The sequence below is a fragment of the Platichthys flesus genome, chromosome 12 (assembly GCF_949316205.1).
Source record: "Platichthys flesus chromosome 12, fPlaFle2.1, whole genome shotgun sequence".
Taxonomy (NCBI): domain Eukaryota; kingdom Metazoa; phylum Chordata; class Actinopteri; order Pleuronectiformes; family Pleuronectidae; genus Platichthys; species Platichthys flesus.
The window spans coordinates 1219090-1242705 of record NC_084956.1 but is presented as its reverse complement, the minus strand read 5'-3'; the positions used below and the strand labels follow the sequence as shown (position 1 = coordinate 1242705).

The following is a 23616-nucleotide window of genomic DNA, read 5'->3' as shown; positions in this document are numbered from 1 at the left end:
TTTCACATCTTTATACGGTAGAGACAGTTGTGACCTGCAGGACTCCCAGTAAGACCCAGTTATTCTTTATTCATCTTAAAATCTAAATATAGAAACACATGATTGGAATAAAACCAAGTATAAACAGTGTAAAACACAGACAAAGTGTGAGAATAGTGAATGGATATAATGCATTGTGTGCCACAGACAAAATTCATATTTGCAGAGTTTAGAGTTAAAGTTTCAGACTATAATTGGTGTGTGTACTACTGGGAGAAGAGCTGCTTGTACAGTCTTACTGGTGCAGAAAATAACAATACATTCAGACACACCGACGCACACGTCTCTCTGTAGACACATTAACATAATGCATTCCCTTACCCTTACCTTAACCATCACAACTAAATGCCAAACCTAACTCTAACCCTAAAACCAAGTCTTCCCCTCAAACCGCCCATTGAATTTGTGAGGACCAGTCAAAATGTCCTCACAAGGATGGTATGATCCAAAATTGGCCTCATAAATATAGATAGAAATGCACAAACACACACTCTGGATGCAGTACTGTCCTAACGCCGGGAGGGGGCGCACCCGCACAGCACGGTCGGACGTGCAGCTCTATAAATAAATGACGAGTAGCGGGAGATACCCGGATGTACAGTACTGCTGCACCTCCCCCTCCTCGCTGCCTGTCTCCTCCCCTCCGCCGCCGCCCGCTCGTCAAAGCGAGCCTCCTCCGCCGCCCCTGTGTCCCCGCCCCTGCAGAGGAAGCCTCCGTGAAGCGCCACAGACGGAGACCAGAGCCCTGACGCTGGGTGGTGAAGCCAGGCCGAGACCCCGCACAGCCCCGCAGCACCGACAGTACCGACAGCCCTCCTCCGGTCCTCCTCGCCTCCGCTCGGCGGCCCGAACGACTACCCCTGCTCCTCCGACCTCCTCTCTCCGCCGCGCCTGGATTTCATCATCCGACCTGCAAGATGGTAAGCGGCTCCCCCCCCCCCGCCTAGTAAACACAGGCCCGGGCCGTCACGGGCCGACCCGGGCCACCGGCCGACACACGTCCCGACACTGGGGCCTTGTTGACAGCTGCTTTTTACCGCGGTTAGCTTCGAGCTAACACTCGACAGCGCGGAGCTCCGCGGGGGGAAGGCGGCTCTTCCCCGCGCGGCCGCTCCCGGCTCCGTGTCGCCCGCCCTGCGTGCCTCCCCCCGGAGTCTCCCGGCCGCCCCGCAGCCCCTGGCCCACTTCCCCCCCGCCCCAGTTCGTCGCTAGCATCTTCATTAGCGACGAGGGCCCGTGCAAATTAGCGACCGAGGGAGAAACACACGCTTTAACGAGGCCCGCGCGCTTCACACAGCAGCGCGAGCAAAGCAGAACACACAAAAACACACGCAACGTTCACGCTCCGGAAATCAACGCGGAATCGAACGCACGATTCCTCGGTCTCGTGCAGATCGTTTCACCATCGTCTCGTTTGAGCTCAGACGCGTGAACGACTGGTTCGTGCGTGTTCCCAGTGCTCGTGCAGGAAGCTGCGGCCACAGGACTCGATGTGCTGCCTCCACCACGCAAACAGGGAGCGGCCACGCAGCGTACCGAACCGAAAAAACATCGAACGATATCGATACATATCACGATACACGTCACGTTATCGCTTCTTTTGATTGAAAGATGAATTGTTGCCCCTCTGGTGAAGGTTTGGTTTTTGGACTCCTCTCCTGTCAAACAGCTGAACATCGTATAAACCTGACGTAGAGCGTTAACGTGTTATACGTCATCACCTTCACACTGTTCACGCTTCATATCGATTCACTGTTGTATCACTACTGATGGTGTGTTGCCTAGTAACCGTAACACATCCTGGACTGGATCCATATTCATATTCACCTGCAGGTCAGAGCTGTCAATCACCATGTGCATGGGCGTAGTTGCGGATTGTAGATTCCGTACGCAGGATGTGAGATGGCCCCCTCGCTCGCTACCACCTCTCCAAACTTACAATTTATTATTTTCAATGCACAATAAATTGCACACTCTTCTGCACACCAATTTTCCTATCAATTATTGATGTCCTCATTTGATCAGAATTGGCAGCGGCAGACATTTTCTCATTAGCACTAGCATGCTACAGTTTTGTTATAAGCGTTTTTTATTCCTTGTGCCAGTTTATTTAACGTTGGCTTTAACGTCTCGAGGACACTTTGTGATTGGGGTTTTATAGATTTTCCTTTCTCAGATAAATTTTTTAATAAATCAGCTGGACAGGTGGATATTATCTAATTGCAGTTTGTTTTGTGTAGGTGGCGTCTGATAGGCAACAAGGAATGTCCCGAGATGTGGTTGAGGGCATTTGAGAACCGTGTCCCTGTTAGATTTCTTGTCCACCAGGAACTAGTGACACTCTTTGTAAATACACCTCTCTCATAATTTAAGACCAATATTGGACTTGACAAGCATAATCTCAACAGATGTCATTAACTGGGCCTTGATTTGATATCAGTGGCTAAAGGAAAGTGTACTTTACAGGCTTCTGCTAACAGCACGAGCCTGTAACTTCACCGGGGGCCAATTCGAAGACACACGAGTAAATCCTCAAATCTGGAACAGCTTGGATAAGGCCCCGGGTTGGGTGACTGCTACATATCTATCAGAAGCTCATGTATTGTGATTCTAGGTCGTTGTTCCTGGATCTATTCGGCATATTTCTGTAAACACATAAACCCACAGAATCTATCCATGACATAGCCTTAAATAAGAAAGTGAAACAGTGGCCTTTTGACTTTTTGATGATGACCATAACAACTAGAGAAGGGCAAGCCTCAGAACATTGGCCCTGCGGCGCTGTCGGCTCGGTGCCAGAGGGTAGAACCCTGGTAGAACCTCGGGGCTCGTCCTACAGCCAGTGCTAACTCGTGGCCTGTCAAACTGCACGGCTCTCTGCTGCAGGCGGGGGTTGGGGGCAGGGATCCTCCTTTGCTTAAGCATGTAGTAGTGGAGTGATCTGATGCTAAGGAGACCATATGCTGCCTAGCAATCAAGCGCCACCCACATGAGGATCGAGCCGTGGCTAATGTAAAAGAGATAAAAGCCCCAGTGAACCAACCACCAGCAGAAGTGATGATCAACACTGTGTGATCCACGCTGCACCTCCAACCAGCCCACTCAATCTGGATTTATGCTCCTCACTTTCTCTGCTGCAGTCCTCAGCTCGTACTGGAGCCAGCAGTCCGGGGCTCATGCACTGGTTTTGTCAGTAATCGTCTCTTTGTCTGGTGTGTCAGCTTCTGTGTCTCGTGATTGGCAAAGCTCAAAGTAATTAGTGGTTGGAACTGGAGGTATGATTCATGTTAGAGTGTCAAAAAGGACGAGTACATGCAATCATGACCGGTGAAAGGAGTTCTTGTCCTTGATATTGATTCAGGACGTGAATAGGTTTATTAAGATGCTTTGAGTTGTTTCTGTACACATCAAGATGTACTGAACCCCCCACATGTCAATGAGAAGAAGAATTATATTAGATTTATAGTTAAATCACCAAATTAAGCGTCTTTCTATTTCTGCATCATCAGCATTTAAGGCCTCAAATGTGCCGTGACTGTGGCTCGAGCCAAATTCATGCTTTTGTGTCAAAGCTGCGGCTCAGGGTTCTGTGTAGGGTACACGTGTACGCCTAGGCTGAGGCGTAGGGTTCTGTGTAGGGTACACGTCCACGCCTAGGCTGAGGCGTAGGGTTCTGTGTAGGGTACACGTCCACGCCTAGGCTGCGGCCTAGCCTTGATGCAGGAGCATGAATTTGGCTTCAGCAGGTGGAGCAGAATCCCCGGCTCCTCTAGCACACAGGTCGAACTGCTCTTGAGCAAGATCTTTTAGTTATAGTCATGGTTAAACTCTCAAATATAAATATTTCTTTGTTGAGAGGGTTTGATAAAAAACATATATATTATCAGCTGATATTGAATCACATTTTCCTCGCTGTCGGTGGCAGCAATGGAATTTCCGATGTAGTGTTTCATTATCTGTTAACCCTTGAAACACCTCACCTGCAGGGATCCATTTGATCTGAATATGAGCATCTTTGGCTGATGCTGTTCAAATGAGAGACTGTCACTTTCACTTCATCTTTCACGAAGTTATAGGTAGAGATTCACACATTTCCAGAAAGTTAAAGAAATGATTAACAGCAGCAAACACGTCCTCATCTTGTTGATGACAGGTGTGATGCTGTGGCAACACTTCAACTGAAAGTTTGGCCTCCTCTGTGAATCCTGGTAGAAGCACTGTTGCAATGCTGGTGTGTGTGTGTGTAGAAATATTGTTGCGTAGTAAAAGTCGATTGATGCTTGTCTTGAGTTTTGCATAGTGAATGAGAGTAAATTAAAGCTCTGAAGGTTTGAACCATTCTTTGACATCATGAGCACTTTCATTACCATATACTGAGTGCTTTCAGTGATTGTTGACTCATTTAATTTATGAACTTTACAATAATTCAGAAATGTGTTATTTGCAGCCTTAAAACGTGACCTTCGCTTGCCACAGTGACGGTTGTTCTGTTTCTGCTGGGATCTCCTCTTGTCACAGCGTTAGTCAGTGTGTCACCAGCATGAATCTCAAACTGGGGAACAATCCAGAATTGAGCTGTTTCCTAAAGATGAAAATGGAGTGTCCTCAGCAGTTGGCAAAACACAGAGAGGCTGTATCACCACTGGGTTAATGCATGAGAAGATGTGAGCATTGTAAGGACGCATGGCATTATGAGGCCTTTTAAAACCCTTGGTAGGTAAGACTGGGATAGAAATGGCTGAAAGGATTAGCCCTGCCAGATTTCCTTCAGGCAGCAAAGACTTTAGTAATTATTTTCATATTTGCACTTCACTCCTAAATCTAGTACAAATCCTTTAAATACACACACAGAAATACACACACAGGCACAAAAATCGAGGCATGACCACCTCATCAGGCCAAATTAAAAAAACAGGAACCAAAGAAAGATGATACTCTGTGGAAAAGAACGAGCGTAACTGAATTACGAAAGAGACGATGACTGGAACCTTGCAGCGACTCTTTTTTAATTCTCCCTCACATCCTCCACGGCTTCTCCTCTGTGTAATCAAGTAGAAAACTTGTTAGTGATATTGCACAGTCAGATGGTCATCGGCCCGGGTTCTGCCTGCTGAAAAATGAAGCGGTGAGCTCTATTTAAAGATCCGTCTGAAAGCTCGCCGCTCGGATCAGTACTCTGCTGCGACTCTGGAGAGATGAGCGTGTTTATCATAACGCTCGGCTGTATGGCGAGGCCCGGTGCTCGTGTGGAGGAGGGGAGTCTGATCCCTGAACCGTAGAGAAACCAGAGAGAAAACACGACTTGAATCGATTCCACCTCAACAATAATGTCAGTAACACACTGTGGAATACACAAATGTGGATTGTGTGTAAAAAAGCACTTAGTTGTAATTGATTTGCTTTGTGCAGATACACAAACCAGAGGTCTTTGCTCTTAACACAACCTTATTATTTTGGCTCCTCGCATCACTTTGCATGTTTACGTTCAACTCTCTGTCCGGTAATAAAAGTACACAATTTATAACAACATAAAAAAAAAAAAAATCATGAAAATATTCATTATTTTTCCCCTTTTAACCTCATTATAACAGTTTTCACTAAATTCTGGTGCTGGCCCTGAAGTGGTTGTCGCAGCAGTTCTGAACGTGCTGCCGGAGACTTCCTGTAGTTTTATAGTAGGTTATGGTTTATTGACTTGTGATCACACAGTCCTCCCGCTGTGGTTTGCTGTGGAATGGCCAAGTGAAACACTGCTCCATCATCCAGTCGGGTTTCCAATCTCTCTCTCTTCTGAATGGGTCAATATGTGCGAGAGGCAACGTCATCGCCTCCTGACATCCTCAGACATGTTTGCTCAGCAGATTTTGACATGTTGTTATTGGTTAAGGGGAAATTAAATATTATAGTGCAGATAAATATGCCTCCCACAAGAAGAACAGATTCTTAAATACCATGCAGGGTGAGACCATCAAGGTTTGGAATGTGGAGCCGTTTGATGTGATGTTAACAGATGGGAGTGGTGCATTCTTTTCCTCTGACCTTACAATTATTCAGGAAAATAATTATTTGATAATGATAATAATTATTCTCTGGTAATTTTAGAATTTCTGCAAGACATCATTCAATGTGCAGGCTCGTTATTCTAGTGTCGTCTACAAACTTAGGGAGTTGGACTGCTGGGTTGTTGGGATGCAGTTGTTGGTGTAGAGGGATAAGAAGTGATTTCTCTCCTGGTTTCATTCCCAGCTGGTTATCTGGTTGGTAATATCTTGCAGTGCGTCATTCTAACTGGCCTAAAGTGGGATTCAAACAGTGACCAGTATGAAGGAGCCACACTCCCACAGAGAATGAAATGTCTTTGCAGAATGTGAACAATGTCTGCAGTATTTACTTAGCACTGTGACATCTGCACACCGACATTTGTTGATATAGATCATGTTAAGTTTTGGTGATGGCCCCGCTGCACGAGCCACTTGTTGACAGGGAAGATGGAACCTGCTGTGAGGGATCGATTCACCGACAGAGCGTTCAGTGAAACGTTGGGGGGGTGCAGAACATGCTGTCCTCGTCTGCCCTGAGGAGAAGCAGTCTTCAACGGTGAATTGATGGCAGCACAGTTTGAAATCCCCACTGTTAAACCTGCACCCTCCCTCACCCGCATCCTGCAGAGAACATGTGTCTGTTGTGAACATGTCTGAGCAGAGATCCCCCCCCCCCTCCCAGTGCATTGTGCATGTGTGAACGGGAAACTGCGGAGAAAGTCCCGACCGAATTCTCCAGAGATCCCCTGCAGGACATAGCTATAGTAATCTGGTTTGAGTAGCAGAACAAACAGTGAAATAAACTAAATTCTATAAAGTCCTTGTGAGTGCTGCAGTGAGGCTGCCACTCTGCTGCACCATGATAACCAGTCTGCAGCCACATATATACTGGGCTCTTCCTTCCTTCGTGTTGTGGCTGGCTGCTGCACGTCTATAATTAGTTGGGTTTTTGGGTCGGCCATAGTGTTCCTGCTGAACCAGCGACAATGCCACACTCTTCATTATGCAAAATGTGTTTTGTGTGCTGAGGCCCAATTGAATCTGAATGAAACCTGCATTATTGATGAGCCAACACACGTCTTTCCCTCCTGCTCTTTCTCTTTCTGCCTCTGTTTCTCTCCGAGATGCTTTTTCCCTTCATGAATTTATTTTCCTGTGTTTTTATAGTCGCCCCACCCGCTACGCTCCATTAGGATCTCTGTAAAGGTGCAGCTCAACCAGAGTTGCGTAAAGTGGTTTATTATCAAGATAAAACAGGAGTTGCTCCTGAACCCACGTTAACAGCAGCAGTGACCTAAGGCCTTAGTGAGTAAACCTGTAATCCTCAACTCAAAGTCTGCTTTGCTGTAAGGCTCTTTATCTCCAGGGACCCTCCAGCTCGCACTCGAGGGACAGATGTCAGTGATGGAGTGGAGAGGAGGCCCACCCCTCACTCGTGTACCCACCATTTTGTTTAACTAATTATAAATTTACCTTCTGAAGGCTAAGATTAATTTATCATATTTCACATTTCCAGAAAGTCGTCACTATTAACAAACGTGTTAAAAATGCTTTGCCAAAGTTGGATGAATCTTTCTTTTACTCAGTATTTATCTTGGCTGTAGATGTTGTAGCACTATTGTTTCCTGCAGAAGAAACTGCTGCTTTCATGTAAAGAACTCCTAGTTTCCTTTTGTCCAATTTTAGACGTCTGACATACTTTATGACGGCTGAGCCAAAGTTCTCTCTGGAAATGTGTCAGGACATGTTTCTGCATCTCCTGTCTCTGACCGACAGAAGCTAAATCAAAGTCTTAAGCCTCAGTGTGGTGCTTGCAGGGTTGCTTCCTGTGTAATGCCACGAACAGGTCCTTGAAACTGTTGAATGAATGATATAGTTGTGTTATAAGTTTTCCTGGAGCCTACAAGGACCTGAAGTAAAACACAACAATGATTTTATTTTTTTAGTCCAGACCAAAATATGTGTGAACAACATTAGGTCCTTATATAGCAGAAGCAAGGCTGATTCCAGAACCTGTCCTTGAACATGAGGACACTGGTTCAGGGGCCTTGAATCCGTGACTGGACCTGCTGCTCTCACAGAAATGATTTGTTGAACCTATTGGGATCCATTAAGTTTCACATTGTCACTATTACCCACTGGGCCACACGGGCAATGGGACACCCAGCTCCAGTAATGGTGGAGTCATGTGCTACGCATTCGGCTACACAGGAATTCAATCTCCCAAGCGGCCGGTGCCCAGCCTCTGTCGAGTCGCCCCACAGAGGAACACCACGTACATGTCAGCCCCAGATCACGCCACACAGTGACCGACTCCCTGCTCCCCCGATAGGGTGTCAAATGCTAAGTCGCTTTTCCTGGCTAATCCTGAGTCACCTCTTTCTCCTCGGTGCTCTTAAAATACCACAACTTCACCGCGGTAAGTCTGCTGTCGTCCAGCAGCGATAAGCCAGGACGTGACATAACGGGCACGGGCTCTTTCTAGTCAGTTCAGTGTGTATGGATTTAACTGTGTGTCACTGTGAGCAAGAGAAGAAGAGCAGCACTTACTACTATCCTGTGGCAGAGCAGCAGCTGTGATTACTGCTCTATTTTCTTTAGAGTAGGGAAACGTTGTGTTTGTTGCCTTAATGCCCCCAAACAAACGAACGTCACTAAGCTCAGTTTAAACTGCAGCAGGACTTCAGATAGTGAATCACTGTAGCACTGCTCTGAAACCCATGCTTTACAATTGAGATTAGCAACCCCACAGTCAAATTCCTCTTGTGTTGTCTTTAAAGCCCCAAGTGCATCATTTTTTAACTCCAGCAGTAGCATCCATAAAGAAAGATGCAATTTTTCCACATTTAAATTCAGGGTAGTGAATCCACGTCTCCCTGCTGAGCAGCTGCAGTCAGGGTTTGGTATCCTGGACCCTGAATGTCTCCTAACGAGGTTGCCAGGGAGCGGCTCAGTTTGGCACTCCTCCTCCGTGGAGCTGCAGGAGAATTCAGGTCGATAGCTCCCTGCCGTCCATCTCCTCTCGCTCTCTGAGCTGTAGGATCCTCATTCCATCACCCCACCTCTCTGCCACAGGGACTCCTTACTGGCTGCCATGGGAGCGCTCAGCCTCACCTTGCCAGCTGCCAGTGGACACTGCAGTGTTGGATGGGCTTGGATGCTGCTGAACACGAAGCAATTCCCCCCCCCACACACACACACACACACCATGCAGTATCTATGATTCATCTAAAGAGCATTGGCGTTACACTGGAAGATTTGATGCCGTGCAACATGCATGACTTGAAAGAGGCTGCACATGTACATCTGAATCTGGCTCAAGGAGGTTTCTACATTGACATGTTCACATTAATGGTTTTAAGTGGCTTGTATTCCTCGGTGTTTGCAATCTGCAGTTGCTTCTTCATCCACACGGATTTCACCTCAACCTCCAGTAACTACTGCAGCAGCTGAAATGTATGAGACGAACACAAGTTAGAATCATATAGACCGATGGATCTAAATCTGTTTAGGAAAAATCCAGAACGTTGCTTTGTAGTACAGTAATAATAGTAATTCCACAACTGTGCAGAATAGTAAAAACTGTATTAATCTCATCCTGTGGAATGAATGTTGCTTTGTGCTGCAGCACTCAAACACTTGCATGAAGACCAGCAGAGGAATTCTCAGAACGAGAGGTTTTCAGTAAAACGCAGCTGTAGTTGATGGTTTCCATTTCAGTCACCAGCATCCTAAGTTCCTAACAGTCCCTGATGAAGCTGAAGTCGACTGACTCCTCTGTTTCTCTCTTTCCTCAGGGAAATGAAGCCAGTTACCCCCTGGAGATGTGCTCGCATTGTAAGTATTTCATACGTTTGATGTTGTAGATGTGCAGGACTCCATTTTGTTCCAGTGATCTCAGGCTTCAATGTTTTTACCTGGTACATATTTATCAGTTGCAATGTTTCTCACACGCTCATGATAAACGTGACATTTGTGGTGTGAAGTTGTGCCGCTGCTCTTTTTTTTAATGTTTTACATCATAAGTTGTTTATTTTTGTGAAGTTGAAAATCAGGATTGATTCAAGTTTTGTTCCTTGTTGGGTATTTAATTTAGTTGATGAATCAGTTGTCTATGAACATTTGATCTTATTAAGTTATTAACTTCTTAATAATTTAGATAGTTATAGATAACTGTTAATAAAAATAACCCAATTATAATCCATTTTACGTCAAATTTAAAGATAAATTCTGATATTTTCTGCATTTTTTTTATTCTGTCAAATGCAAAATGCTGATACTGGCATATCGGCCGATGTGTTTGTTTATGGCTGTCACGAAATAAAATGACACACACACATTTGATAGTAATATAAACCCCCAATAGTGCATTAGGTGCATTTTGTATGTAGAAGTGTTTGAAGTAGGATGAAACTCAGGTTTACAAGATGTCTGCCCAGTAGAAATGTTTGAGAAGAGGAGGAGGAGGAGGAGAAGGAGGAACTGAGGATATGACTCACATTTCTTCTTTTGTCCACCTCCTTCATCTTCCTTACCTTTTTATAATACAGCATCAGATTGTCTCTGAATGGCAGATTTCTCATTCTGGTGCAAATGGCACGGTTTCAGTGGGACGTTGTTACAGAACCAGGTTAAACTGGTTCTACTGCTGTGTGTTTAATGAGCACTGGGGCTGTGGCAGGTCCCACTGTAGTGGGGCTGTACTTCAGGGACCATGTCAGTGTTCAGGTCGACCTCGTCCTTCTCAGAACCAGATCCACACTGGAATCATTTAACACAAAGTTGGCGGTTGAGATTTTTTGGAGCACAGTTAAAAATGTCTCTGAACAAAAGGTTGCTGGGACATTTGCGTTCACACCTGAAGCCCCTGCAGAGAAAGTGTGGAGTTCAGTGCAGGTCTGAGAGCAGCTTTAGATTGTGTTACTGTTAACATCGTGAAGGAGGGGAGGTGGCAGGACCTTGGCCTGTCAGGCATTTGTCCCCCATGCTGGTGACACCCTGGTGAGGGGATCCATGACCCTCCACTGAACCCATGAGGGACCTCTGCATTCAAACTCGAGATTTACAGCTTTGTCTCTTCTTCTTCTCCCTGTTCACCACTTTGTGTTCTCTCTCTCACTGTTCTCTGTCCGACTGTCTTTTTATCTTTAAATGTTCAATACAGCATAGGCAGAAACAATACAATACATATAAACAATAGCCAAAAAACTACATTTTAATGGGTACAAAATAATAATTTCACAATATCAAGGCACCAAATCACTAAATAAACTGAAACGTTTGCTCTACTTGTTTCGGTCAACTATCTCTCCTTCTCGCTCTTTGGCTTCTCCCTCTGTCTCTCACACCCTCCAATGACAGAGCAGCTGTTCAGCTCATCAACTGCTCGGACAGGCAGGCTGTGAAGGAAGGTAGCCCCTGGCCTGCTGGTGGTAGATTCAGCCTCAACCTGAGAACCCTACAGGAGGAGAGAGAGAGAACAAAGACTAACACTCACTCGCCTGGAGCTGTGGCTCATAACTCAGTGTTTCAGGTTCCATGAAATCTACCTGAAGAGTTTGAATCACGTCAACATGTCAGATTTTGAAATGAGGTCGTTACTCTGTTGAACTTTTAAAAAGGCCTGAATCCCTTTTCCAGTGCTGCTGGATTGAGCAGGGTTAGATGAGACAAAGTGTGATGGTTTACTGCGTGCACCCACTCTGCCTCTCTACACACACACACACACACACACACACACTCCTGACCACATCACACTCTTGCCTGAAACCATGGCCGGCCTGTCTGCGGCCTCCTAAAATAAAACAGAGGGCGGCTCGCTGGAGTTCCTTGTTGCTAGGGGTTTCCCTGGTGGGGTGGGGGGGGGGGGGGGGTTGGGGGTTTTCTGATGACAGCACCGCTATAAATACACACCACCAGCGCGCTGCCCTGCTTCGCCCTTGGTTGGGTCCATGCAGGCGAGAGCCGTACATTATCAGAGCAGCCAGAGCAATCAGCCTAATGCACCGAGTGCTGGACTTCCCCTCTGTAGCACACACTCCTCTCACCAGAGGCCTGAAAGAGATGAGACGGAGGAGTGATTCTGTGTGGGCCCCCTTTTTTTAACTCACAGAAATAATTTTATTTCGTGATCCACGAGTTGTAGAGCGTCTGTTTTGTTCGTACCTGAAAAGGCGAATTAGATAAACCAATTCCTAGATCAGGTCTATTTTTAAGAATTATACTAGTGCTGGAAAACAGCAGTTAGAGATTAGATCCCCACCCAAAGAGCTCTTTGGGGGGGAGGGGGGGGGGCTGTATACTTGATTATCTATACTACAGGTGCCTGTAATTGGGGGAAACAAAACAGAAAGCCCATTGAGTGCAGGTTGAGCAGGTAGTTTTCTCTAGGGCTCTGACAAATGCTCTGTAATGCTCTAACAACATCTTTCAGAGCATTCCTGTTTCTCAAGCCCAATAAATGTATTTCTGTTTCATCGTCAGTAATATAAAATCACTGGGTTTATTATTTTTATTCCCTGCAGCACACTGTTGTCCTCTGATGTGTTCCCTTGAGAACACTACACCCTTTTCCCTCAGTAAAACCCATTATGCTAATTGGTGCAGTGTCATGTGTCAAACTCGTGTAAATACCGAGCTGTGCATGTAACCTTCTCATGTTTACCCCCCCCTCACTCCTTATCTTGTGTGTTTGGGGAGCTATATACAGCCGAGCCTGGGCTGTTATTATCAGGAACATGCAGCAGATTTTTATACCGTACATCCCCCCCCCCCCCCCCCCCGGCCTTGTCTCAGCTCAGGTTAGCTTTTTAAATCGAGTCACATGCCGCCGCTAATGTGCAGTGTGGACCATTTGCTGGCTGAGCATACTTAAGAGGACAAATTCATTAATGACTTTTCGGGAACATTGTGTTTTTATAATTCATGGAAATGGGGAGTAATAAAAAAAATCCTGCAGCACTCACCAGATTTCCAGCTCACACAGCTGGGCTGCTCTTTTCTGGTGAGTTGGGGCTTCAGGACTTTTTAGAGGGGTCGAATGAGAGAGAGCTGAAGAACAGAGAAATGTACAAGTCAAGTGTACAAGAAACTGTGGACATTTCTTTGCCAGCCTCCTTTTAATAATATGAGAAAATACAGCGGTAAAATGTCGTCTGAGCCGAACAAGCTCCTGTTGCATTCTCCATTTGTGAGAGAAAAGACTCTGGAAAGCGACTGGATCCAATTTTCCAGATGTTTTCTGGAGTGCGCTCCTGAGACAGTGCTGTCAGAGATTCTCCCCTAAAAGAAAGTTATCGACAAATCGTTGAATGGTTAGTTTTTGTTGAAATTAAAATTGATATTCAGCCAGTTGGTTCAAGTAGAACCTGAATATTTAACCTGCGACATACTTCATAATGAAAACAGTAGAAATGTATCAGGAGACCATGTAAGACAGATCTAGGGAGCATAGACCAGCAGGAGGTCGTTTGGGAAACGGTTGCAGTATTTTTATTTTAATTGATGTGTGTTTGTGTGTTTGTGTGTAACAGACACTTGGATTCATCCAAAGGCGGATCTCCATATGCATGTGTTTCCGTGCATGTTTTCACCTCGTTAACAACTGTTTAAATGTACCTCCTCCTTTTGTTCCTGTGTGTCTGTGCGTGTGTGTTTCTGTGTGTGTGTGTCTGTGCGTGTGTGTGTCTATGTGTGTGCTACTTTGGGGGCTAACGGCTTCCAGTTGCCTAGTAACACAGTTGAGGGTGCATACAGCATTTATGGAAGTGTGTGTGTGTGTGTGTATTGTGATCTGCAATGGAGTATATGAGATTATCATAATCATCTCACAGTTACAGTGGGTCTCCCTCAGAGATGCTCATTAGCATAGCAGTGTGAGGAGCCTCTCCACAAACCGTTTCTTTCAAATGTACGAATAATTCCCCCTCTAACGCAGACGGATGTAAAATACTATATTAATATTACTGCCAATCTCCTTTATTGTTTCATACATTGTACATGTAAAGAAAAAACAGTGTTATATTATATTTCACTATATAAAATAGATCAATAACATATAAAACCGTCTTTTGAATCAGTGTATTCGAGGGCAGTGAGGTTATTGGCTCCAGTCCCTCCCGCAGCCCTCAAGAGGATAAGCAGTAAATATATAATGGATAGATCGAGGGTGTTAAAATCGATGAAACATATTAGTTAATGGTGAGGGGGGGGGGGGTCCTGCAGCTCTGACACAGTTCTGGTCTCTACCTCTCGTCCATAAACATTATCCGAAACCAGACCAATCTTGGATAAGTCAGTTGAGTCAGCTGCTTTTGTAAAACTCCTGTATATCCACCATCCGTTTTTATTTTGCTCCTCTGGGCTCCACGTCCGTCTGACGCTGGCAGATGTGAGACTGTTGGTTCACGTCTCGGTCTGTGAGGAAGCTGTTGCCCTTGTTTGCATGAATGATGCATGCAGCTCCTCTCTCCACAGCTCAGCGACTGCACCAGAGATGGTTCCGTGTACTAAATGTCCCGATGACCCGACAAGAGGAACTTAAACTGTGACAGGGAGCCGGCCTGAAAGATTCATGTTCACATCTTCTGTTTGGTGGAGCGCTCCACTTTAGAGTTGTGCAAGTTGAACCCTCCGAACTTAAGAACATTGGGTTTCTCCTCTTCTCACGAGGCACAATTAAAATGGCAACTTGTATTATCTTGCACAGGCTTCCTAATTAAGTTATTGGCAAACACAAAAGGGAGGGCGGCTGTCCTTGCCGCTCTGTGCCATTGATTTTCACCCACGTGTGGGGTGTGTGTGATATCTGCAGGAAGTGAGTCAGGAACAAACCGAGCCCTAAATCCACATCAAATTCATTCCTCCACTTACACACCGGCTGCATGTGGCCGATTACCTTGATTCAAACGAAAATGGCTTTGATTTCGGGCACTGAACCCAGCGTGCTGATTATCTGTTGCACCGATGCCCCCCCGCACAGGCCGTGAAAGATGTATTGAGCCAAGCTTGTGTCATCTGCTGTGAGCAGGAAACAGGAGGCTGCTGATAAGGAAGTGTTGTGTGTCACAGGACAGACGTGTGTTGGCTCTGATAACTTGCACCTAGTGGACACTGAAACCCTCTGACATATCAGATTGTGTGTTTGTGTGTAGTATGTTTTGAGTTGGGAAAATAAAAACAAAAATAAATATATGTATATGTGCAAAAATCATGGAAATGAGATGCAGTACAACATGCGTATTGTATTCCTTTGGGTTGTGTTTCTTTCTCTCAGGTTGATTTAACTAAAGCCACAGCAGCGTTTGCATCACTGACTCTGTTCAGCAGGTGTTTGCACAGAACACACACAGACACACACCAGAGGCCGAAAGTTATGATGAAGACAAATACGAGTATTAACCAACAAGAAATGTGTTTGAGTTGTAGAAGTTTGCTGAAGTTAAACAAAAAACATCTTGATTTTCATTTTGTTCCAACTTTCTCTTCCTCTGTATCTCTCTCTCTCCCCCCCCCCCCCCCCTACTCCTCCACTTCACTGTGGTTAGTCATGGAGCTGATGTAGCTCAGCTTGTCCCAACGTTGAAAACCCAAAACACAGCCCACACCGGTCTCCCCCTCCCTCCAGCTCTCTGCATCACATAATAAGTGAGAGGATCTAGTAGTTCTAGTTTATCACTGTAAATTAATTCCTTATAAACCTGTTTTAAAACCGATGTTGCCTGCAAAAATGCCAACTTGTCCGATATGCACCCAGCACCAGCAGGCTGAACTAACTGTTCTGTTTCTGAGATGCTGTCATGGCCACAGGCGTTTTGTTTCTGGGTCGTCTGGCAGACTTTTCTCCCAATATGCCACGAGAGCCTCGAGTGAATTTGGCCTCAACGTTAACTTGGACTCGAAGAAGAAGTGAATAGATCTTTTTGGCTGACACTCAAAGCCCCTGTGACCTGATTTCTGTCACATACTCGTGAAGGTGATATCTCAGTTGCCCGGAGAGAATTTCATCACATCTGGCACAAACCTCCACAGGACTCAACGGGCTGATTAGAACCTGGAGGTCAGAGCCTCAAGGACACCCTGACTAAAGTAAATGTGATGTAATATTGTCCTTGAACCATATCGGAGCAGGGCCGTCCCTGTGTAGGTCAATAAAGCTGATGTCACCTGTAATAGACTGAATTGTCGGTCTCATAAATTCATTCTCCCCCCGCCCGGTTGTGTGTACTTCCCTCTGTGAGCGACGTTAGATTAATAGTTAGCAGGTGTCATTTAGAGTCCCAGATTAAAGTGGCTAGTAGTTTTGTGGTTGGCCGTCGGGATCACGTGAGTGTGTGTAAATGAGCTTATATCATAATTAACAACTGGCTTTGTTATGGCTTCTGGATTACGGCCATTCTGTCGCCAGTCTGCTGGCGACGGAGCTGAGGCTGATGGCAGGAGAACGAAAGATCCAGGTTCCTTCTGATAGAAAAGCACGAGTAAACAACCGGGGCTGTAAGTCTGGAATAGTCCTCCCTGTGTACTCGTGTGATTCCTCCACCACCGCTCCTCTGCTCATTTCACAGCCTCTCCCTGTTTCCTCTATTCTAGGTTCACCACAGTGTTGTCAGAGCAGTAGCAGAGGTGGCTACATGCAATCCTCTCAGTCAATAGTTTGTATTTCATGCGTCTCTTTGTGGGAGAGCAGAATGTGCTGTGGTTACTGTGGGTCTGCACCTTGCAGCGGGGCGTCCTTGACCCAGTTGCGAGCGGTGGCCACTAAAGTTTATGGCTACAGTTCATGCAGGTGTGAGGAGGGATATTTATGTTTTGCATAAATATTTGCTTGCATAGTGGATGTGATTCTGCACCATGGCTCATTTCTCTGTGTCACTTTTAGCTCTACCTTTTCCTCTGTGTTCTAATATCACCTCCCCATGTGGCGGCCCTCAGTTCATGGGGCCCTCGGCTTCCTGATCCATCTCTTCACCACAGGTTTTCTTGTCTTTGTCTAGGTATTGGATCCGACAGCAGCTGAATATCTGCGAGGAAAATGTCAACGTCTCATCTTCCATTTTTCTCTTTCTTCTTCTCTTTGTCCAGTCGATGCTGATGAGATTAAGAGGCTAGGGAAGAGGTTTAAGAAACTCGACCTAGATAACTCTGGCTCGCTCAGCGTGGAGGAGTTCATGTCGCTGCCGGAGCTGCAACAGAACCCGCTGGTGCAGAGGGTTATCGACATCTTTGACACGGACGGGAACGGAGAGGTGGACTTTAAAGGTATGTTAGAAACTCTGCTGCTGGGAGGGAACCACTGCTACCTGACTTTACTGCCTTTTTATTCTGGTCTGTCTTATTCTGTGAAAGACACCACAGCATCGTCATTCTGTATCTATCTTCATATCTCAGAATGACTTCCTTTCTCACCCTTACTCTCAGCCTAGACAGCTAACTAGCGTGGAGAGGTTTACTATTTGAGGTCTGGGTGGTGTTGGTATTTGGCATCAAGGCTCTATGTAACTCCTTGCAAGCGTACACCCAGCTTAGGACAGTACATCCCCGAAAAAGAACAGCTGCCTCACATACAGAGCCCAGCATAGATATGAGCCCAAAATAATATAAGATAGACTTGTTACAGCTGCAGATAGAACATGTGACACACGTACATGATGAACACCACAGAACATTATCATGCAGGGAAACGTACTTGAGTAAATTACAGTGTCACAGGATGATCGCATGGGTATAATGCATATGGAATAATATAATTGGTATATGACCATAAGTGCAGTGTTTCTGTAGGAGAGCAGCTAAGGTGTTTAAATATTTCCTTGAACTCGACAGAACATAAAGTCTAGATATGTCATTAAATCATTTCTCATCAATATGTATGTATATCAGCCATGAAAGCTCCCAAACGAATGTACAAGAACCAGTTCTACCAATTAGATTACTGCACATACTGGTGGCAGCATAAGGGTTAATGTTAACACTGCATTAATGTGTCACTGCAGGGGCTCGTGTTTAGGCGGCATCTGATCCAGGGTTCATTAGTATTCAATGTGATTTCTGTAATAAAGCTGATTAATGGCAGAATTCATGTCGGTGCACAAACACACAGCATCTTACTGGTGACAGGGAATTAATGACCCTAGATCCTTTTTTAGATCAAAGTTTAGAAGTGCACGACTCCGTGTGTGAGAGGTTCAGCTGCAGTGAACCATGGGAAAATGATCAATATGGAGGACCTTTGCTCTCAGCACCCGAATCATCTCTCAGCCTTTCATTAGAGGAGAAGAGCTCAGAATAGAATTCAGAAGAATCAATATATAAAACCAGGATTTCAGGTTTTGACAGTAAAAACAGATTGGTTTTATAGAAGGGTTGAAAAGAATAGAAATCGCAAAGAATGTGAAGAAGAACGACTGGTTCCATCTATTTATTCAGATGTGCTTCAGAAGGTTTTGGGTTCTTCCTTGGGTCAGATTTCATGGAACTCAGTGCAGTAGTTTGAGAAATCTTGCCGAAAACAGAATGGCAATGAAAAACAACCTCCATGGAGGAGGTTGACGTGTAATACTGAAGCAGAGGCTGCATATGAAGACGTGAGGTCTCTGACTGTTGTTCTCCTCCTCCAGAGTTCATCGAGGGAGTCTCACAGTTCAGCGTCAAGGGCGACAAGGAGCAGAAGCTTCGGTGTAAGTAACTCTTCTTCTCTAACCTGCTCTGACCTCACAGCCTCTTCCTGAAACTCCCCCGAGGGGTTGTACATGAGAATAAAGCAAATGTCTGGAGAGCTCAGTGAGCAAGGGGGTGTGTTGATGAAGCTTCTATCATGTGATGGCAGGAACGTGGAGGAATATTAATATCTCAGGAGTCATGCGTGTAGAAGATGAAGATGTCAACTTGGAAAGACAAGATTCCAGAGCTGTTAGGTCACTGAACCCCAAACGTATCTGTGTGATTTGCTGCCTCCACACAAACCCTCCAGGTTTAACTCCCACCTCGTCTTCATTGCAACACCCCCCCCCCCCATGAAAACATCATTAAATTACAAGCTGCTAATAGCTAGAGAAATGCAAAACAAATCCATCAGAATCAGATTCTCCTTCCAGCCATAGCAGTTAATATGAAAATGAGACCTGAGTGGTGTTCAGTGCCTCTAGAGGCCACACACACACACACAGACACACACACACACGAGCGTGTCTGAAGGATTACTGTCCTGGAGTGCACGGGGGGGCATCAGGGACACAGTTACACAACAAGGTGAAAGACACGTTCTGTCAAGTGTTGGTCACCAGACAAAAGACGAGTTCTCTGAATGTGTGATGCTCGGTGACTGATTGTGTTACTCTCTCTCTCCTGCCCCTGCTTCTGTCCCCTCCCCCCCTCACCCCACGCCCGGCACCACAGTCGCCTTTAGGATCTACGACATGGACAAGGACGGCTACATCTCCAACGGCGAGCTCTTCCAGGTGCTCAAGATGATGGTAGGCAACAACCTGAAGGACACGCAGCTCCAGCAGATCGTGGACAAGACCATTATCAACGCAGACAAGGACGGAGACGGCAGGATATCCTTCGAAGAGTTCTGTGCAGTGAGTGGAAGTATTCTCTTCTGGAGGGGGGGGCTGACATTTCCGCCGATGCAGCCTGTTTTAGTGAAGGCAAATGTCAAAGGGGCAGAAAAATTCTGGAAACAGCTTTTTGCCTGGTCTCCAGTTTCAATCTGTCGGGATGTAAATACAGGCGGCTGAGTTCCTGCTCCATATGACGGGGCACTAAAAATACTGAAGTGGCACTTTGACTCTATGATGCTGCAGGGAAATTGAGCCGTGCAACAATTAAAAGATAAAATGAACAGCTGACTTTATTATTTGACAGGATTCCTCTAATCCTGGGATGATCCTGTGAGAGAAGAAAGCAGGAGAAGCAGCCGAGTGCAGAGCAGTGAAGGGTTTTCAGCTGCAGCGGCAAACTGGGGGGAGTTATAACCCAGCTGCACTCAGAAGCAGAAAGAAGGCAATTCTACTGCCTCCTTATTGAATCAGGCTCAATAACCAGAACCTTATTACACAGAAACATTATTAAAAACAGTATTTAGAAATCGCTCCAACCACCGAAGGAGACGCTGATACAAACCTGCTGCCGGGTCCGTAAATCAATGCTCTTGTCAGCTGACAATTAAAATAGAAAGTCCACGACCTTAGATCTACTTTAGGATCAAATGTGGAGGCGACGTCTCTTTCAGAACATTTATCATGACAGGAAAACGTCTCCTGACTTCGCCCGAAGACATTTAGTGAAATGAAAGACACCGGTTCCAACTCGAGGCCCCCATCCGACGGACCAATCTCTGGAGCCTTGAACTAAAAAGGAAAAAGGCTCTTGTCCTTGTGAGGGTTGTGTATTTTCAGGAGAATATCACATCCTGGTTTTATCAAAGAGACACGTCTGAACCACACGAGGCTCCGGGAGGAGTCGGCGTGACACGATTCGGTCGAGGAGGAACTGGGTCTAAAAATAAGTGATGTAAAAATAGATGATTGTCAAAAGGGTTGGAAGGAGTAAAAGGAGAGAACATCTACACATCCAGAGCATCTCAGAGGGAAACTACAGACACGTGTCTGTGGGTTTAACACGTACTTCACTGATTTTACACTCAGTTGTAATTCAAGGGTGAATGTGACTTGTAGTTGTTGATACGACGAGAAGATCTCAGATACAGATTCACCTTCTCGACCTCTGAGGCCTGATCTGACATCAGTGGATTAACGGATGTATATTCTCTTCCCTCCCTCTCTCTCTCTCTCGCTCTCTCTCTCTCCTGTGTTCCAGGTGGTCGGCGGCCTCGATATACACAAAAAGATGGTGGTGGACGTGTGAGCGCCCCCCCGCTCACTGGATCCCGCCCCGCCCCCCCTTCCTCCTCGACACTCGCTTTCTCCACCATCTCTGAAGATCTGCTCAAGACGTCCGGCAAAACGCTCACTATGTAACTCAATGGAAGTATTCTCTCTCTCTCGCTCTCTCTCTCTCTCTCTCTCTCTCTCTCCTTCTCACTCTCTCTCTCTCTCTCTCTCCTTCTCACTCTCTCTCTCTCTCTCTCCTTCTCACTCTCTCTCTCTCTCTCTCTCTCTCTCTCTCTCCTTTTAACTCTCTCTCTCTCCTTCTCACTCTCTCTCTCTCTCTCTCTATCCTTCTCACTCTCTCTCTCTCTCTCTCTCCTTCTCACTCTCTCTCTCCTCTCTCTCTGTGAAGCCACTTTTTTCTTTCACAAACCACCGGCCTCTGAAGTGTTGTTGAGCTGGAAGTCCTCGATGACGCGGTCGTAGCGCTTCAAGAGATTGAAGGACACCGATCCGACTTTTGGATGAGGGGGGGAGAAAGGCGGAGGGGGGGGGCTCAGTGAGGCGGCTGGTTGGCTTGTTCATATTTCATCCTTCGTTCTTTTTTTTTTTAAGGTTATTTTTGATATTTATTTTTTGTTCTTGTCTTTTATAAAGAAGAAAAAAATATATCTCCGGTTGTCTGGCGAGGGGAAGTGTGTAGTACGTGGACACTTGACTTACAGTACAACTAGACCTTAGGGTATGAAGTGCCAACCAGAACATATCCAGAAACCCAGTTATTACCCACCACCACCAGTCATCTCGCCGCGACACTTCCAGCTGCACGAGTCGGGTTTCAGACGCAGAACAACATTTCAGCTGCGTCTTCTTTCTTTGGTTTGCTCTCCTCTATTTCAGCTTCACACACGAGCCGTTAACCATTAGACCAGTTCAGCTTCCAGTCGCTCTTCGCAAAAAGCAATTGGTTCTCTTTCTTTTTGTTCTTTTGTAATAAGATTAGCTAGTTTTATTTATACGTACGATTGTGTTTGTATTGTTGGAGACTCTCCTTGTTTCTTGTCATGATAATAGATTCAAATAAAATGCCAAGACGATGTCTTTTCAACACAATCTGTGGCTGCAGAGCGAAACCTGGTTTACTCTCGATGAAGTATTGTGCGTTTCTCCCGACGCTTCGTGGAAATCGTTAAAATTTCAAGACCTGTTTTTGGGACAGCGGCTGGACACTGAGGGGAATAGTTCAAGAGTGAGATTTTACATTGTTTGTGCAAGTATATAGGATTTTAAGAGACTTATCTGCAGGCAGCGTTTTTTAACCAGTATGTGTATATTAGGTGATCAATGTGCTCGTCATCTTTCACAGCGACAGGAGAAGGCAGCTCTGCCTCAGCTTAACGTGAGCCCCTCTGGATTCTTACCTTCTCAGCCTCGCGCAGGTCGGCTCGGTTTCTCAAACGCAAAACACTTAAAATCTTAACTTGTTGGCATGATCAGTGTGCAATGGGATAGACTGTATATTGTAGTTAGGTTCTTTTTCTTTTTTGAACGTGTACATTTCAGAAGTTGGCTTCTTCTCCCACCTTTTTAGTTTCTGTCACAATCACCTCATTTCTCCCTCTTCCACCCACTTCTACAAAACAGGGAGAAAAACTAAATTTTAACCAAAATGTTAATTTCTAAGGGAAAAATGCTTCCTACTATGAATGGCGTTGGGATGGCTTTTTTTGTGTTTGGCTTCGGAGGCCGCCCGCCGGTTCGATCGGGGGGGGTTTCGGTCAGAGATGTGAATCCGGAGTGCTCTGTGGTCCCTCCTCCCAAAGCTCTGCACGGCTTGGGCCTCCCTGTGCTTGCATGACATGGAAATATATTTTTTGTTGTGCATGTAGATCAATTTTTTGAAATAATCCTCTTGTTTACACATGGATGGTGATGTTAATATATTTAAGAATTTAATGGTATACAATATGGATGTTGCCAAACTTTGGTAAATGTACACATAATATGAGAGGTAATCCAAATGAACTGAACTACATGTAACTTTTTGTATTTTTACCCGGGTCAGTGAGATGCTTCTATTCCAGTGAAGGTTGCACATCTGATCCTGTCTCAAACTGCCACGCACTGTACTCAGCTTAAAGGGGAAACTTTTATGTTTTTTTGTTTCTTTCTTTTGTATATAAGTATTTGTTAAATGCAGTTCTGGCTCTCTGTTCTCTGTATAGTTCAGACCGCGCTTTAGTTTGTAAGTGCTACTTCTTCTCTGACGGACTTTGGGTTCTTTTTAGTTTGTGTGGGGATATATGAAAAGATTTAAGTTTGAGAACCTTTTCTTTTTCCCTTTTTCTGCATGCTGCATCTTATGCTGTGGGACTGTTGGAAACTTGATACTGTATGAAAATTAAATAAAATTTAAATAAACTTTGAAATGTTGAAAGTAATGAATTTCCTGTCACTTCTGTTCAGGATGTTTGGGACCAGAACGCAATCTCCAGAGCTTTCACTTTAACTGAACTCCGGATATTAAACTGGAATTCGTTTAGAAGCAGTTTGTGAAATCACAAATGTCCCGAAACCGTTTCTACGACGTTCTGGTTTTCCCGCCATGCCTCTATTGAAATGTCCTGATTTATCGTGAGATGGATCGTTGTGTAATTTAACACATGACGGATGAAAAACTGAAAACAATTCAAATACCTCGATCC

General features: G+C 45.3%; 1 protein-coding gene across 2 annotated transcripts; it reads left to right on the top strand.

The window, feature by feature from the left end:
• Positions 1-672: 672 nt before the first annotated feature.
• Positions 673-23352, top strand: ppp3r1a (protein phosphatase 3, regulatory subunit B, alpha a). 2 transcript variants are annotated; one of them, XM_062400379.1, is made up of 6 exons: positions 673-959; positions 9878-9917; positions 17163-17339; positions 18698-18757; positions 19476-19660; positions 20901-23352. In XM_062400379.1, exons 1-6 carry the CDS (start codon positions 957-959, stop codon positions 20946-20948), a joined length of 513 nt encoding a protein of 170 aa, XP_062256363.1. In that variant the 5' UTR covers positions 673-956; the 3' UTR covers positions 20949-23352. The 2 variants fall into 2 exon arrangements, with proteins under 2 accessions (XP_062256363.1, XP_062256362.1); XM_062400378.1 differs by lacking the exons at positions 673-959; positions 9878-9917 and adding an exon at positions 16496-16574.
• Positions 23353-23616: the final 264 nt, after the last annotated feature.

Bases quoted from the DNA above. Each gene is read 5' to 3' on its own strand.
- ppp3r1a (XM_062400378.1), top strand. From the start codon at position 16,511: ATGGCAGGAGAACGAAAGATCCAGGTTCCTTCTGATAGAAAAGCACGA. The intron at 17,340-18,697 runs GTATGTTAGAAA...CTCCTCCTCCAG, and splicing joins CGGAGAGGTGGACTTTAAAG to AGTTCATCGAGGGAGTCTCA. The intron at 19,661-20,900 runs GTGAGTGGAAGT...CCTGTGTTCCAG, and splicing joins CCTTCGAAGAGTTCTGTGCA to GTGGTCGGCGGCCTCGATAT.